This window comes from Mustela putorius, unplaced genomic scaffold, assembly GCF_011764305.1.
Source record: "Mustela putorius furo isolate JIRA1106 unplaced genomic scaffold, ASM1176430v1.1 tig00000196_pilon_pilon_pilon, whole genome shotgun sequence".
In the NCBI taxonomy this organism is placed as follows: Eukaryota; Metazoa; Chordata; class Mammalia; order Carnivora; family Mustelidae; genus Mustela; species Mustela putorius.
Window position 1 is genome coordinate 6945279 of NW_025421310.1, and position 15566 is coordinate 6960844.

General features: G+C 42.2%; 1 protein-coding gene across 1 annotated transcript; it reads left to right on the forward strand.

The window, feature by feature from the left end:
- The first annotated feature begins 4089 nt into the window (after positions 1–4089).
- LOC101684833 (zinc finger protein 626-like) lies at positions 4090–6032 on the forward strand. Its single transcript, XM_045076996.1, has one exon. It carries the CDS (start codon positions 5261–5263, stop codon positions 6002–6004), a length of 744 nt encoding a protein of 247 aa, XP_044932931.1. The 5' UTR covers positions 4090–5260; the 3' UTR covers positions 6005–6032.
- Positions 6033–15566: the final 9534 nt, after the last annotated feature.

Here is a 15566-nt window from a genome sequence, read left to right on the forward strand (position 1 = left end):
CTTCCTAAGTAAAAGGAGAGAAGAAGCCACATGGAAGATGGCAGATAGTGTGGAGACATGGTTTAGGGAGGAGAGGAGTATAGCATTGTGGAAGGCAGGGAGACCCAGCTGTGCAGTAGGTGTCATGACAGAGGAACACTCAGGGGATGCCTAAAGAGTTTTTCCCAGTGCCATTGGCTTGGAAAGGGAGAAGGGCTGAATTTTCTTAGTTCTTGGAACCAGCACATCTTAAATCCTGGAGTTTTAATGGGCAGCAGGTTTGGATGGGATAGAACCAGGAGTGCACTGGGGTGCTCTTGGAGAGAATGCTGACAAAGAACCTGGGGGCTCACAGCATGGAAACAGCCATCTGAAGAACACCTGGGGCACGTAGTCAGGACAGTATTCAGTAGTCTAGGAGCACATTCCTGAGAGGAAATATTCAGTGACATGTGGCTCCAAGAACATGGGCGTTGGATGGTACTATTTCCCTGTCCCATCCTGTAGCACAAAGACAATCCCCACTCAGTGAGGATACTGGCTGTCTGGCTTGCTTGCACCAGGCCTCATCCCCCTGTGATCTGAGGGGACTGCCCTTCTCAGTGAGGCTTATCTCAGGCTTAGCACGGTGAGCCCCTACCTACATCTTGTCTCCTGAGCAGTTATTTTGCAGGGCTGCACTCCTGGTGGAGTTGATGTCAGGTCTCCTTTCATAAGCAGACCAGAGCTCACCTAGTTCAAATTGGCCACATTCAGGCCAGGGACCAAACTGGCAAGGAGAGCCCTGCAGACCCCTGGCCTGAAGGATACAGCAGGAAACATCATTGGCTTTTTTATCACACAGAGGAAGGTAAAGACTTAGACAAAATGCCAAGATGAAAGAATTTATCCAAACAAAACCAGCAGATGAAACAAGGGCCGAGATGCAATGGAAACAGATCGTAGTAAGGAGCTTGATGACTACTGTACCTATCAATCACAAAGGATACTGAAAGTGTTGAGAAAAAAATAGGGTGAACTTTACCACAGAGATAAGAGTTAAAAAATAATTATGTGTGGGGCACCTCTGTGGCTCATGGGTTAAAGCCTCTCCCTTCAGCTCAGATTATGATCTCAGGGTCCTGGGATTGAGTACAGTATTGGGCTCTCTTCTCAGTAGGGGGCCTGTTTCTCCCTCTCCCTCTGCCTGCCTCTCTGTCTACATGCAATCGCTGTAAAATAAATAAATTAATTTAAAAAAATTAAATTAGGGACGCCTGGGTGGCTCAGTGGGTTAAGCAGCTGCCTTCGGCTCAGGTCATGATCCCAGCGTCCTAGGATCGAGTCCCACATCGGGCTCCTTGCTCAGTGGGGAGCCTGCTTCTCCCTCTGTTTCTGCCTGCCATTCTGTCTGCCTGTGCTCGCTCTCTCCCCCCCTCTCTCTCTGATAAATAAATAAAATCTTTAAAAAATTAAATTAAAAAAATATTTGGGTGCTTGGTGGATCACTCAGGGAAGCCATTGATTCCTGATTTCTTCTCAGACCTTGATCTCAGGGTTCTGGGATTCAGGCTCAGTTAGTGTGATGCCTGCATGTGATTCCCTCTCCCTGCAGTTCCCACCTGAACTTTTATGATCCCGCCCTCAAATATATGCCTTTCTAAAAATCAAACATAGGTGAACAATGCAGTAAGCGAGATTAGAAACAGGTTTGACGTTAATTAAGAGGAGGCTGGAAGAAGCAGAAGAATGACTTTGTCATGTAGAAGGAAAAATAAAGGAAAATACTGAATCTGAACAAAGGGAGGGAGAAGAATCATGAAACACGGGATTTATTTAGCAAACTCATAGCTTCCATCAAAACTAGTGAGATTTCCAGGTCTTGGGCTTTTCTGTGCTGGGAGAGTATTGCTTCCAAATTCAACCCTCATGTTTCTTAATGATCTAAGATTTCCCATTTTTCTGGTTCAAGGTTAGTAAAAGTCACTTTTTTTTAAATTTTATTTATTTATTTGAAAGAGGGAGAGGTCAGAAGCAGGCAGAGAGGCAGGCAGAGAGTGGAGGGAAGCAGACTCCCCAGTGAGCAGAGAGCCCAGGACCCTAAGATCATGACCTGAGCCAAAGGCAGAGGCTTTAACCCACTGAGCCACCCAGGCGGCCCTAGTAATTCATTCTTAATAACTTGTCTATTTTTAGACATTCTGTTGTTGTTGTTTTCCTAAATTTCCCTTTTGTTATTATGTAATGGCTTATGGAGTTAAAGCATTGCCAGTTTTATTTTATTGATTGACATAGACATTACACTCAGTGTTCCATTAGTGTGAATCTGCTTTCTATTTTATTTTGGATTTTTATTTATTTTGTTCCTCTACTAAGTTTCTTCAAAGTCTCTTCCTTTTTTAATTCTCCTGGTGGAAATTCAGTTGTTTATTCCAACATTTTCTAAACTCTGTATTGTATAAGATGAAAAAATTGGGAAATAGAAAGCCTAGAAGGGAAAAACTGGCAGAAATGAACAATACAAACAAGGACCAAAAACAGTAAAAAAATTAAAATGATGATATTTAGGGATTTCTAAGAAAATCGTGTCATGTGTGAACAGAGATAGTTTCAGTGTTTCTTTCTCAGTTTAGATTCCTTTACTCTATTTTTGGTTGCATAATTCTTCTGACTAGAGTATCCAGAAGTATATTCAAGGCAGTGATGGGGTCACTTCATTACCTGCTGATCATAGAGGAGAAGCTTGCAGACCATCCCTATTGAATAGTTTTCAGGTATTCATACATCTTGGCATTCATTAGTTGGAGTTTTTCTTCTCTCTCTAGCTTGAGTTTTAACATGACATGTTGTCTAATTCCCCCATATTTGTATTCTGTCTCCCTTAATATGACCATGTCATTTTTGACCTTCATTCTGTTAATGTGGAGTCTTGAATTTATGGTTTTCTGTATGTTGGAGCGCCCTTATTTCCTGGTCTGTTTCCGTCTTGATCATCTTGTAAAAAGGGAAAATGTACTTTTGATTCAGTTTCCACTATTTTATTGTGGACTTCGAGTGAATATGCCTCACAGGCAGTGGTTTCTAAACTTTGTCATTTGTAGTGTCTTTGTCTCTTGGATGAGCTGATAATGCTGGTGGCCACAGAGAGAGTGTTCTGCTAGTTTCTCTGATCATCACTCCTTGGAAATTTTTGAGGAGATTTGCAGTCCTTTCTCTTTCAGTGTCTGTTTGAATATTCAGTGAACTCATCTGGCACACAATTTTTTTTGTTGGATTTTTTTTTCTTTCTTTTATTCCTCTTTCATTCATCTTCATATTTGTAGATCGGTTGAGATTTTTTTCTACTTTTCTGAGTGATGGAGTCTAAATTGGTTATACCTTTTTTAAAATCTATACTTGTTTTTTAGTATCAATTTGTGGGTACTGATTATCCATTATTGCCTCTTATAATTACTTTTATTTCTATGGTCAGTTATACTGTATCTGCTTTCACTTCTTCACCTCTCACTTTAGTTGGTCTTTTCCCTATTATTCTTTTTTTTTTAAAAGATTTTATTTATTTATTTGACAGAGATCACAAGTAGGCAGAGAGGCAGGCAGAGAGAGAGGAAGGGAAGCAGGCTCCCTGCTGGGCAGAGAGCCCCATGTGGGGCTTGATCCCAGGACCCTGGGATTATGACCTGAGTGGAAGGCAGAGGCTTTAACCCACTAAGCCACCCAGGTGCCCTTTCCCTATTACTCTTAATTTAGTTCATGGGCTGTCAATATTGTTGGTCTTTTCTGACAAACAACTCTTCCTGTGCTTGATATGTTCCTATTTTTACTGTACTCTAGTTGATTCATTTCAGTTTTCTGTTTCAATATTGGTCATTCTGCTAATTTTGAGCTCATGTGACCCTTTTCCTGATTGTTAGAAATACAGAGAAGTGATTTTTGCTACACAATGACCATACTGCAGAATTCCCTATTAGACTCTGTGCTCAGTACATTGTGTCAATGTTGTGTGACCATAAAGAAATGAAGTCATGATGATTCCTTCTCAGCCATCTTTCTGACATTGACTCACTTGATGCTTCTATTTAAGAAGTCTTCAGTATATTCTTCTGAATGTAGTAAGTACAGTGATTTTACTTTTATTTGGTATTTTTCAGCTGTATCTTCACATGACACCCAGAGTTTCCTGCTAAAGCAGAGCATAGAAGATTCTTTCCAGAAAATATCAGTGTACAGATACTAACATAGTGCTGTTGAGATTTTACACTTACATACAGACTGGGACAGTGATGGGGGGGGATAGTGACGAGCATCAAAGAAATCCTGGACGATACACCCAAACCAAAGCCATGGTCCTTAATGAGAATCTCTGTGCCCCAAATGGTGAAGGATATAAAACGCTGTGGAAAACCTCCCTCTTTAAGTCAACTGTTTCTGCAGAGCAGTGTGTTTCTGTCAGCACAAGCTCCAATCAACTATTCAAACATAGCTATTTGTGGACAGACCATTTGGAATATTGGGAAAGTAACCTAGTCCATGCTGAGATTAATTATTTGAGCCATTTGAAACATAGGATTTGCCTGAAGAACAAAGTGCTCAGTGGGATCCATATGATAGGGGCTTCACTCCGGAGTCAACCCTCCAGAATGACCAGAGGCTTTTCATTGGAGACAGAATTGCTCAATGCACTGAATCTGAGAAAACATTGAACCAGGGCACCAGTGTTCACCAATGTGTCAGGGCTAGGTTTGCAGAGATCCATTATGAATGTGATAAATGTGGGGAAGGCTTTCATCCAAGCTCTAACCTTAGTGTACATAATGGTCACCATTTGGGAGATGGCCCTCATAAATATAATGAATGTGGGAAGGCTTGTAACCAGTCCACCAGTGTTGGTGGTCATCAGAGAATTCATGAGGGAAAAAACCTAGTCAGATCTAATAAAGCAGGGACCATTTTTGCCAGTCATCAAGCCTAAATATAAGTAAGATAATTCCTAGGGGAAAGGAAGCTTACACTTTGAAGGAATGTGGAAATCCTTAGACTGCCACTCAACACTATCTCAATATCTGTGAATGCATACTGGAGAAAAAATACAAAAATGTGAAGAAGGTGTTAAAACCTTTAAGGACTGTCCATTAATAAATGGACATAAACCTATACCAGAGAGGAATGTTATGAATGTCAGGAATGTGGCAAGACCTTTAACTGCACTTCACAGCTTATTCAACATCACAAAATTCATACTGGAGAGAAACCTTACAAATGTCAAGAATGTGGCAAGGCCTTTATTTACAGCTCAAGGCTTATGCAACATAACAGAATTCATACTGGAAAGAAAACATACCAATATCAAGACTGTGGCAAGGCCTTTTGCCAGAGCTCACATCTTAACAAACATCACAGGATTCATACTGGAGAGAAACCTTACAAATGTCAAGAATGTGGTAAGGGCTTTAACAAGAGCTCAGACCTTAGTCAACATTACAGAATTCATACTGGAGAGAAACCTTACCAATGTTACGAATGTGACAAGGCCTTTAACCACATCTCAAGCCTTTCTCAACATTACAGAATTCATACTGGAGAGAAACCCTACCAATGTCAAGAATATGGCAAGGCCTTTTCCCAGAGCTCAAGTTTTAGTGAACGTCACAGAATTCATACTGGAGAGAAACCTTTCCAGTGTCAGAAATGTGGCAAGAGGTTTAAAGTGAGCTCAGTACTTACTCAACATCACAGAATTCATACTGGAGAGAAACCTTACCAATGTACAGAATGTGGGAAGGCCTTTAATCAGAGGTCAAGCCTTAGTGAACATCAAAGAATTCATACCTGGGAGAAACCTTATCAATGTCAAAAATGTGGCAAGGCCTTTAACCATAGCTCAACCCTTACTCAACATCTCAGAATTCATACTGGAGAGAAACCTTACCAAAGTCAAGAATTTGGCCCTCAGACCTTCCTTGACATCACAGAATTCATGCTGGAGAGAAACTGTACAAATACTAAGAATGTGGCAAGGCCTTCACAGGCACTCAATCCTCACTAAACATCAGAAAATTCATACTAGATAGATAGCTTACCAGTGTACAGAATGTGAGAAAGGGGGCACCTGGGTGGCTCAGCTGGATAGGTGGCTGCTTTAGACCCTGTTCTTGATCCCAGGTTCCCAGGTTTGAGCACCGCAGGAAGCCTGCTTCTCCCTTTACCTCTGCCTGCCCCTCCTCCATACTTGTGCTCTCTCTCCATCTCTGTCAAATAAATAAATACAATCTTTAAAAAAGAAAAAAAGAATGTGAGAAAAATCAGTTAAGGAGTGCTTACCCATTCATGCACATCAGAGAATTCATTTTGGACCATAACCTTGCAGAAATGATAAATGTGACAAGGCCTTTGTCCAGCATGCACACGTTTACTAAATAGAGAATTCATACTGGAATGACAGCCGATGAATAATGTGGCACACCCTCTAGCTGCGAACGACTGTTACTGGGCATCACAGAATTCGTACTGGAGAGAAAATTATGGATGTATGTGAGAAAATGCCTAAGGACTGTTCCCTCCTCACTCCATATCAGAGATTATATATAGGAGAGTTAGTGTACAAATACTAAGAATGTGTCTGTGGGGCACCTGCATGGCTCAGATGGTTGAGCAGCTGCCTTTGGCTCAGGCCATGATCACGGAGTTCTGGGATCGAGTCCTGCATTGGGCGCCCAGCTCCACGGGGAGTCTGCCTCTCCCTCTGACTTTCTCTCCCTCTGACTTTCTCCCCCTCTTGCTCTTTCTCACTGTCTCTCTCTCCAATGAATAAATAAAATTTTAAAAAAATGTGTCTGACCTCTCACTGGACCTCCGAATTTATTAAAATCATACTGATCATATAGGAGTAAAGTGTGAAATGTAAAGGATGTGGCCAAGCATTTAACTGGAATTCAGTCCTTCCTCAGTATCTCAAAATGCATACTTGATTCAAACCCTTGCAACATAGTGAATGTGGGAAGACCTTCATTTCAGTATACATTGGAGTAAACACCAGAGAGAGCATGTAGGAAAGTTAATTGAAAGTTAGCATCATTTAGAAAACTAATTATTTGAACATCAAATGCCAATATATGTAAGAGAATCAAGCCAGTGGAATATATTAATCACTCTACTCAGACATTACTCTGTATGAACATAGTGATTATAAGGAAAAATCAAACTTAAACACTTAGAAAATGTATGTGGTATTCTGTTGAACAGATTTCGAGGGTGGACATTTACATACATATAAGGGATTTCAGTATTTTTTCATTCTTATATTGACCACATTTGAGATTTGTGACTAACAATATTAATCTGTTTTTCTCTGAAATCACTCCCGAAAATTACTCTGTTCCTCGTGGGTGTGAAGGGCCATGTGGTTGATTGTTGCTACATCAAAGATATTAGATGTCCTGCTCCATTAAGTGGAATGCATGCATACCTAATTTTCCATGGAAGATGACCATATGATACACAATATATGAAGTATATCTCAGTGGAGATGGTGCTTACGGTTATAACACTGATGTAAGATTCCATGGAATAGGTGTTCAGAGCACACACTTCTGCAGGTATTGAAACTAAAGAACTTCCTCAATATTAGAAATACAAGGTTTTCCTGATTGTTTTTTAGGGAAAAAGAGGTTACCGTCCAGTAAACTACCAATGTATCTTCCTAAGTGCAATCGTTAGAGAGTATGACTATAGAACATAATATATTTTCATTAATAAGACTTTTTTAACATATCGATATGGGTTTGTCATGAATTATGTGTTATCTGGCGTCTAGTGTTCATCTGTCTCATTGAGGGTTGTAGGGAGATGATCGAGTCAATCACTTTTTTGATACTGGAGTAGAACTGTATACCTAGGAATCCATTTTCCCAGTGGTTTGAAGGTTTAAGGGATATGTGATTATATTTTCCCCTAGTCTGTGCTGTGATTTTCTCCTCATTGTGAATACAATGATATTACTGTGGGTATATTACTGAGGTATGTGACATAGAGATCTTGATGTTTTAGCTCACGTACTCCATGATGCTGCTATTGGGCATCGATTTTGTGTAGCCAGTAGTTTTGCATGGGTCTTGCACTGACAGGAGCCTTTCTCACTAGTGCATTCTCCATTCAGCATGCTGCAGGTCCCAAGTTAGTAGGATGTGTGATATGACATCTGCAGTCCAACCTGTGAGCCACCATCTCTCCTTTCTTCCAATGCTTTCCCTCCCGTGTGTCATAGAGAAGATCCCCTCTCCCTCAGGCCTTCCCTAAATCTGTTTTAGTCGGAATGGCATATTCTGGATTTAGACTTGGGACTCTATAGCACTGCACCATGGCCCCAAATGAAAGCACATGCCCTGCACCCTACACTGAATATTGTTTTGATGTGTCTATGAAGTACACATGCACATATGACCATGCTATGTGTGTCATAGGTACCCCATAGGAGAGAGAAATCTATCCCAATAGGAGTCATGTGGTAGCCAGGAAAGACAGTATTTAAGATGAAAAATTAGCATGTAGAGGAGGACAACTGTCCTGAGTTGCCCAAGTGACTCCCTAGTTGTGATAAAAGAACTTCTGTTTTATGACCTACTTTTCTCCAGATCTCCAGTTGTATTTGCCCTCATTTTTCTTCCTCTCTACATAAGAACAAAACCATTCTCTTTTGCCTGTGGAGAGATTGTCTTCAGAAAATGTTTCATTGAGATTAGACAGATGGAAAGCTGGTGGGTATTAAGACATTTTAGCATGGGGATGTGGGATGTGAATCAGTAAAATCCGAGGAAGGCACTATCCTTAGAGAAAAAGACAAGACCTATTAAAGGGAAATGTGAAGAACTCTTTTTGTGTTTGGAGGGACCTGGAAGTGGCTCCTTTTAGTCACTGCAAAGGCACATGAATACATGTAATGGGAACAAGAAATGGCAAGTGTGGGTTTCTCAGGAGTAGGGAGGTCCTGGTTTATCTTGATGATTTGATCAATCTCCTGTGTCTACCTGGGAATAATGCTGTTGGATGTCAGTGATTACTGTCCCCCGCCTAGATCCGTGACAAGGGATGGAGGAGGGGTTGCATAATGCAATCATGTGGGCAACTTTAAGACGTCACATGGTAGAATAGATGTTTGAGATGAAGAAGCCTTCTGGGCAGTGGATTAGGTCAGATCAGCAAGGCATGTGCTGTGGTTGCTCCCTCATTTCCCAGGTAGGTAACCCCAGTCAAGGTCAGATCCAGTGTGGTTCGTGATCCTTCAGGGAAGCTGCTGTACGGGACCTGCCTCCCTTTCCTCAGTGACATAATGGGTATATTTCTAAGGGCATGTGGGTGGCTCTGTCATTGTCTGCCTTAGGCTCAGGTCATTAGCCCTGCATTGGGCTCTCTGTTCAGCCAGAAGCCTGCTTCTCCCTATCCCCCTCCCCACAGCTTGTGTTCCCCCTTTCACTGTGTCTGTCTCTGTCAGAGACAGAATATTTTACTATATAAAATAGTAATATTTTAAACAGTATAAAGAAACTGGTGGAAACATTTATACTCTATTACTGTCTGCAAGAGCCCATCCCCTTTAGTGCTAAGCTTACAACAACCTCCTTCAAACATGAACAGTGTAGCTTTTAGGGGGTCTGTGGGAGCAGTCAGTTAAGGGTCTCACTTTGGCTCAGGTCATGATGTCAGGTTCCCAGCACAGCCCTGCAGTGGGCTCCCTACCCAGTGGTGACTTAGTTTCTCTCTCTTCCTCTGCCCATCACTACGCCCCACCATGAGTGTCTCTCTCTCTCTCTCTCAAATCAAATATTTTAAAAAGGAAAAAAAAAGTGTAGCTCTTTCTGAGCAAAAGTCCCAACCATGTGCTACATGAGTAAACTTACTATATTGCACCATAAATCATCATAGAAGTTCTTCCTGATCACTGTGCTGAAGGATCCAGCAATTTTGTTATCCAGAAACCCAAGCTGGCTGCCATTCCTTTGAAAATGGAATATCTGCATTATTCAGGAGACAAGCCATTTGGAAAGAAGAAAGTCTCATGTTCAAAAATCAGCTCCAAAGATTTTTCCAGGCCTTCAGAGTTTTAAAGGAGCTTGAGGACAGTGAATCAATAGGAGGGAAGCAGGGCAGTCTGACACAGTTCATGATCGCCTGTGGACTTACTGTGCCTCCTACGGACATTACAGAGGTAATTGGAGGTTGCATATGGGTCCCCAGTGGTGTTTGTGCCAGAAAGGGAGATTACCAGTCCTTGGAAACAATGCGTGATGTACAAAGAAGGGTTTAGTCCATCATTCATGGAAAGGTGCACGCAGAAATTTAAGGACTATTAAGTTGGCCCAAGAGGCCAAGGCAAGGTTTCAATTTAAGTTAGAAAACTGTATTCTACGGGTGCCTGGGTGGCTCAGTGGGTTAAAGCCTCTGCCTTTCGCCAAGGTCGTGATCCCAGAGTCCTGGGATAAAGCTCCACATCAGGCTCCCTCTTGTGCCTCTCTGCCTACCTGTGATTTCTGTCTGTCAAATTAAGAAAATATGTTTTAAAAATGAGTGATTTCCCCCCTATTTTATCTATTGTCCCCTTTTCTCCTCTTTGTGCTGACTGTGATATTATTATGGATATATTACAGATTTTGTAGAGGTATTATTGACATTTTAGATCATGCACTCCATGATACTGCTACTTAGCATTCACTTTGTGTAGCCAGTAGTATGGTAGGGTCCATGAACAGACACCTGTCCTTCCACCAGCCTGTTTCCCAGACAACGCTCTGCAGAATCCCAAGGTAATGTAACCTCTGATACAACAACCCCAATCTACCCTTGTGAGTAACCCTCTCTCCTTTTTTCCCAATGCTTTCCCTTCCTGTATCCTTTAGAGAAGACTCCCACAGAGCTGACCTGGACCTGTTTTAGCTTCAGTGGCCTAATCTGAAGTTAATCCTTGGACTCTAAAGCACTGATTCATGGGCTCTAAAAAGCTATGTTCCCCGCTTCCTTTGTGGGGGTGTTCCTTTGATGTGTCTGTGAAATTCACATGCCTATGACAGTGCTGGCTGTGGATTTAGAAAAATAATTTCTGCTTGTTTTATTTCCTAGTTACCTCCTGATTTGCATTTGTGTTTTTCTTCACTTTACTTTCCAGCTGCATAGGCGTCAGAGCCATTCTTTTTTTCCCAAGTTGTGGTGAGAGTGTTCTCCAAAAAGTTAATTGAGATTAGAGAGATGGACAGCCACTGGATATTAATTCAGATATTTAGCCCTAGGAGGTGGGATGTGAATCTAATTAAAATTTGGTGAGAAAGAGGTAAGACCTATTAAACATGAAGAACTCCTTCCCGTGTGAGGAGGGAACTGAAGTTGCCTCCCTTTAGTCACTGCAAAGGCAAAGGCAGCTGTTGCTTTTCTCATCTGATGAGTACGTGTTATAGGAAAAGGAATTGCCAAATACATGGGTTTCTGAGGAGTAGGGAAGTCCTGCTTTATTCTCATGATTTCATTGCATTCCTGTGTGTAACTGAGACCAGATGGCCTTAGATGACAGTGATGACTGTGATCACCCAGGTTTGCCTCAGTGTCAATGAATGGAAAGGGAGGTGTATTGGATGGTGCAGTCAGTTGGGCATAGCTTTACAATGTCAAGTGGTAGAGTAGCTGTTGGAGGTGGAGTTTCCTTCTGGACAGTGGGATAGGCAGCATCAGCAAGGCACGTCCTGTGGATGAACACAAGCACTACTCAGGGATAAAACCCCAGTCAAGATATGATCCATTGTACATCAGTGACCTTTCAGGGAAGCAGCTGCATTGCTGTGTGGGGCCTTCCTTTCTAGTCAGTACCATGATAAGTATGGGCTCTGGTTCTGGCTCTGTCCATGGTGGTGTTTTGCTAGAGAAGTAGTTCAGCAGTGAGACACAATGAGCATTTCTACTTCAAACAGTCTAACCCATTTGGTCACTGACTGCTGAATGAATAAATAACGTTTAGTATGTATGTACAATGGGATATTAGCATGGAAATGAATGAAATCCTGCCACTTGCAACAACGTGAATGGAACTAGAGAGTATATTGCTATGTGAAATAAGCCAAATAAAGACAAATGCTGTATCATATCACTCATAGGTAGATTTCAACCAACAAAAAAGTGTTCAGTGAGAAAGAAAAAAAGAAAAGGAAAGGCAATAAAAGGAACAGACTCTTGTAGAGAGCAAGCTGATGGAAGCCAGAGTACGGGTGGGTATGCAGATGTATTAAATTATGTACAGACATTAAGGAGTACAACTGTGATGAGCGTGAGTTTTGTATGGAATTGCACAGCTGCTATTGTACTGCTGGAATGTTTTCTTAGTTTCTTGTGTAGCATACAGTCATTCCACAATTGCATACATCATCCAGAGCTCATCAGGACAGGTGCACTCCTTAACCCCTTCCCCACACCCACCTTCCCTCTGCCCACTTTCTCTCAAATAAATAAAATCTTCAAAATAAATAAAAATGAGGGCACCTGGGTGGCTCAGTGGGTTAAAGCCTCTGCCTTCAGCTCAGGTCATGATCCCAGGGCCCTGGGATCAAGCCCCACATCGGGCTCTCTGCTCAGCGGGGAGCCTGCTTCCCTTCCTCTCTTTCTGCCTGCCTCTCTGCCTACTTGTGATCTCTGTCTGTCAAATAAATAAATAAATAAATAAACAAATAAATAAATAAAAATGAAAGTGTAGCTCATTCTAAGTGTGAGTCCTAGCCATGTGCTTCTTCAATAAACTTACTAAGTTGCACCATATAACCTGGCAAGAATTCTTTCTTTCTTACCATTGTGAAGTATCCCACAATTTTGTTAAAAAAAAAAAAAAAAAGCCAGGGATGCCTCGGTGGCTCAGTCAGTTAAGCGGCTGCCTTCTGCTCTGGTCATGATCCCAGCATCCTGGGATCGAGTCCCACATTGAGCTCAGCAGAAAGCCTGCTTCTCCCTCTGCCTCTGCCTGTGCTATTCTCTCCAACAAATAAATAAAATCTTTATTTAAAAAACAAAAAAAAGCCATTTGCTATTCCTTCAAAAAGCTAGTGCAGAAAGCATGAGGTGAGTGTTGTGGGTTTTTTTTTTTTTAAGATTTTATTTATTTATTTATTTGACAGAGATCACAATTAGACAGAGAGGCAGGTGGGGGGGGGGGACAGGCTTCCTGCTGAGCAGAGAGTCCAATGAGCGACTCCATCCCGGACCCTGAAATCATGGCCTGAGCCAAAGGCAGAGGCTTAACCCACTGAGCCACCCAGGTACCCCAAGGCATGAGTTTTGATTGAAAAGGAACATTAGGGGTGCCTGGGTGGCCCAGTCACTGAGTGTCTGCCTTTGGCTCAGGTCATAATCCCAGGGTCCTGGGGATGAGCCCTACATGGGCTCCCTGCTAGGCAGGAAGTCTGCTTCTCCCTCTCCTACTCCCCCTGCTTGTGTTACTTCTCTCTATATCAAATAAATAAATAAAATCATAAAAGAAAGGAAAAAAGAAGAGAAAAAAATATATTCGCTTCTTTGGGAGGCCAGCCAGTTGGAAAAAGACAGACACATGTCCAAAAAGCAACTCCAAGGACTCCTACAGGCCTGCAGATTTTAAAGGAAAGTTGTGCAGAGAAAAAGCAGGAGAGGAGCAAGCAGGACAGTCGGTAACACTTCTGGATAGGCTACAGACTCACTGGTGCCTCCTACTGACATTATGGATGTGCCTGGAGGCTGTGTGTGGGTGGCCTGGGGGGAGGTTCTGCAATAAGGTTTGGTAACCAGTCTTTGTAGGAAACAATGCATGATGTATAGGTTTACAAAGAAGAGTCTAGTTCATCACTCACACAGGATAAAGGTACACGCTGAACTTACAGTCTACTCAGTTGGCCAGAGGGGTCAATGCTCGACTTCTCTATAAGTTAAAGAAATGTCCTATAGTTTTATTACGGCTGCAAATGGAAATTATTTCCTTCTATGGTGAGTAGGAAATTATTCCCTTCTGTTGATGAGCAGAAGGCAAACTGGGAGCAAAGCATATGCTGATCCCCCTGTAACCCCTCTAACCCCCACTCCCAGGTGGGATAGTGATATTCCTCAGGCACTCCTGACTGCCCTAAGGCTAAGGGAAGGAAAAACAAATAGCTAATTTAACACAGGTGACAGTTCACAAGACCACTGAGTTTCCTTCAGATTACAAATATCTTAGTGATTTACAAGAAAAAGCATTCTTATCCATAACTTTCAGAGGGAAACTCCCAACTCTCTTAATGTTAATGCTTTAGTAGATGGAAAGACAACCTTAACTTGACAATGGCAGAGCCCAGAGTATTTTGTGGGTCCTCTTTAGAATATGAAAGTTCTTTAAAAAACCTATCTTCCTTTCCCTTATCTCAACTCCAAGTGCATGGGCTCCTTTTGCCTTTGGGTCTTGCCCCTCCCTGGGGGGGGGGGGAGGGTTAATAAGACCATCATTTTTCACCAAAAACCTTTCAAGAATTCTTGCCCATGGGCTCTGGACCTCACCCCACCAATTCTCACCTACATTCCAAAACTCCATCAGAACCAGTCCCCGACTGAATTAAAGCCTAACTGGTAACCATTTCCTAGGAAAGTTGATTGTAAAGACTACATGTGCTTGGATGTCTCTTAGATCATGGTGGATTTCTGTCTTTACTGCTTTCTGTTTATGTCCTCTACTAACTACTTAAATTACAAAATTGGGTAATTTCCCATTGTAAAAAATTTCTAGTGTTTTCCATGGATTAAAAATCACAGGGCAATAATGCAGCCCTCGGGGCATGAGCGGCAAGGCATGGTATTTCCATCCATTCAACTGGTGTCCACTCACCAGGCACACTTCTGTAGGCTAGGATATGATGGCGTAGGGCAGTGACACCTGTATCCTTTCTACCTAGACTTTTTTTTTTTTTAAAGATTTTATTTATTTATTTGTCAAGGATAGAGGGAGAGAGAGCGAGCGAGCACAGGCAGACAGAGAGGCAGGCAAGAGGCAGAGGGAGAAGCAGGCTCCCTGCCGAGCAAGGAGCCTGATGTGGGACTCGATCCCAGGACGCTGAGATCATGACCTGAGCTGAAGGCAGCCGCTTAACCAACTGAGCCACCCAGGCGTTCCCCTACCTAGACTTTTATGGCTGGAATGCCTCTGTGGTAAGGCAGAATGGTAATCAATTGTGATTTTTGTTTGAGGGACACCATGTATTGCTTTTGACACATGGACACTCTGACATATCCTGCGTGGGACACCATCTGGGAGTCGGGGGATCTTGTTAAGGGGCCTCCTCTACTTCTCTAGGAGCATGGTGTTAGTCCCTAAGGACTCTCCCATGGGATACTTTTAAACCACTAGAAACCATGTGGGTTGCAAAATTTAAGAAAAGTACTGCATGGACTTAGTAGGATCTATCAGTTAGATCTCTTTGCAGGAAACTCAGAAAATACATGTAAGTACTCTGGCCCATCCCAGGCTTTCAGGGCTCTAAATCAGGGCATGAACCTAAAGGTCTCTTGCATAACATGTTTGATCATAAGCAGAACAGTAAACTTCACCCTGACCTGCTGGATGGTAATTCTCTAAGTAGGCCTCC

Excerpts from the sequence above, each read along its gene's own strand:
- LOC101684833 (XM_045076996.1), top strand. The coding sequence starts at position 5,261 with ATGCAACATAACAGAATTCATACTGGAAAGAAAACATACCAATATCAA.